Source organism: Pteropus vampyrus, unplaced genomic scaffold (assembly GCF_000151845.1).
Source record: "Pteropus vampyrus isolate Shadow unplaced genomic scaffold, Pvam_2.0 Scaffold13272, whole genome shotgun sequence".
In the NCBI taxonomy this organism is placed as follows: domain Eukaryota; kingdom Metazoa; phylum Chordata; class Mammalia; order Chiroptera; family Pteropodidae; genus Pteropus; species Pteropus vampyrus.
Window position 1 is genome coordinate 3,422 of NW_011902053.1, and position 844 is coordinate 4,265.

General features: G+C 56.3%; 1 gene segment (V, D, J or C); it reads right to left on the minus strand.

Moving 5' to 3' along the window:
- Nucleotides 1-403: 403 nt before the first annotated feature.
- LOC105310854 lies at nt 404-738 on the minus strand (the record flags this gene model as incomplete). The annotated part of the segment is given in 1 exon segment: nt 404-738. A coding segment is annotated over 1 exon segment (335 nt), but the record flags the coding sequence as incomplete, so codon positions are not given.
- Between the last annotated feature and the right edge of the window lie 106 nt (nt 739-844).

Genomic DNA, 844 nt, shown 5'->3' on the forward strand with positions numbered 1-844 from the left:
GCCGTGTGAGGACTCGGGGAGAATGCAGCCGTCTGCCGGCCAAGGAGCGAGGCCTCGGGAGAGACCCACCTGCCCACACCTCTGCCTTGGACTTCGAGAATCCAGAACTGTGGGAACATACGTTTCTGTTAGTTAAGGTTCCCGTATGTGTTTTGTGCTATGACAGCCCCGGCTCCAAAACATCTCTCATGGACTCTGTGCCCAGGTCCCACTGCCCCACATCCAGGAACTTCAGGTCAATTAAGAAAATCACATAATGCGGACAGATTTAGCAGACAGGTTTTCTGGTGTGGGTTTCAGACCCCAGATTTTCCAAACAGAAAAAAGAACGTGCTTTCCTGTAAGAAGAGTAGGGCTGCATAGGGAAGCCCTGTTGCAGGGGGTCAGCAGGTTTTTGTCTCACTTCCCCACGGGCCTGGAGCACTGTGTGAGCATCTAGACTGCTGTCATATGTCTCGCAGTAATAATCGGCCTCGTCCGCAGCCTGGAGCCCACGGATGGTCAGCGAGGCCGAGTTGCCAGATCTGGAGCCAGAGAATCGGTCGGGGACCCCGGAGGGTCGACTGCTAGCACCATAGATGAGAGTTTTGGGGGCTGTTTCCGGGAGCTGCTGGAACCACTGCACATAATTGCCACGCCCAATGTTGGAGCTGCTTCCAGTGCAGGAGATGGTGACACTCTGTCCGGGGGCCCCAGACACTGAGGACGGCTGGGTCAGCACAGACTGGGCCCAGGAGCCTGGAAGAGGTAGAGACACAGAGATGGTGATGCTGGGGCTAGAGACATGAGGAGCGAGTAGGGCCCCATGTTTCCTCCCAGACTCCCCTCCACTATCCCTGTATCC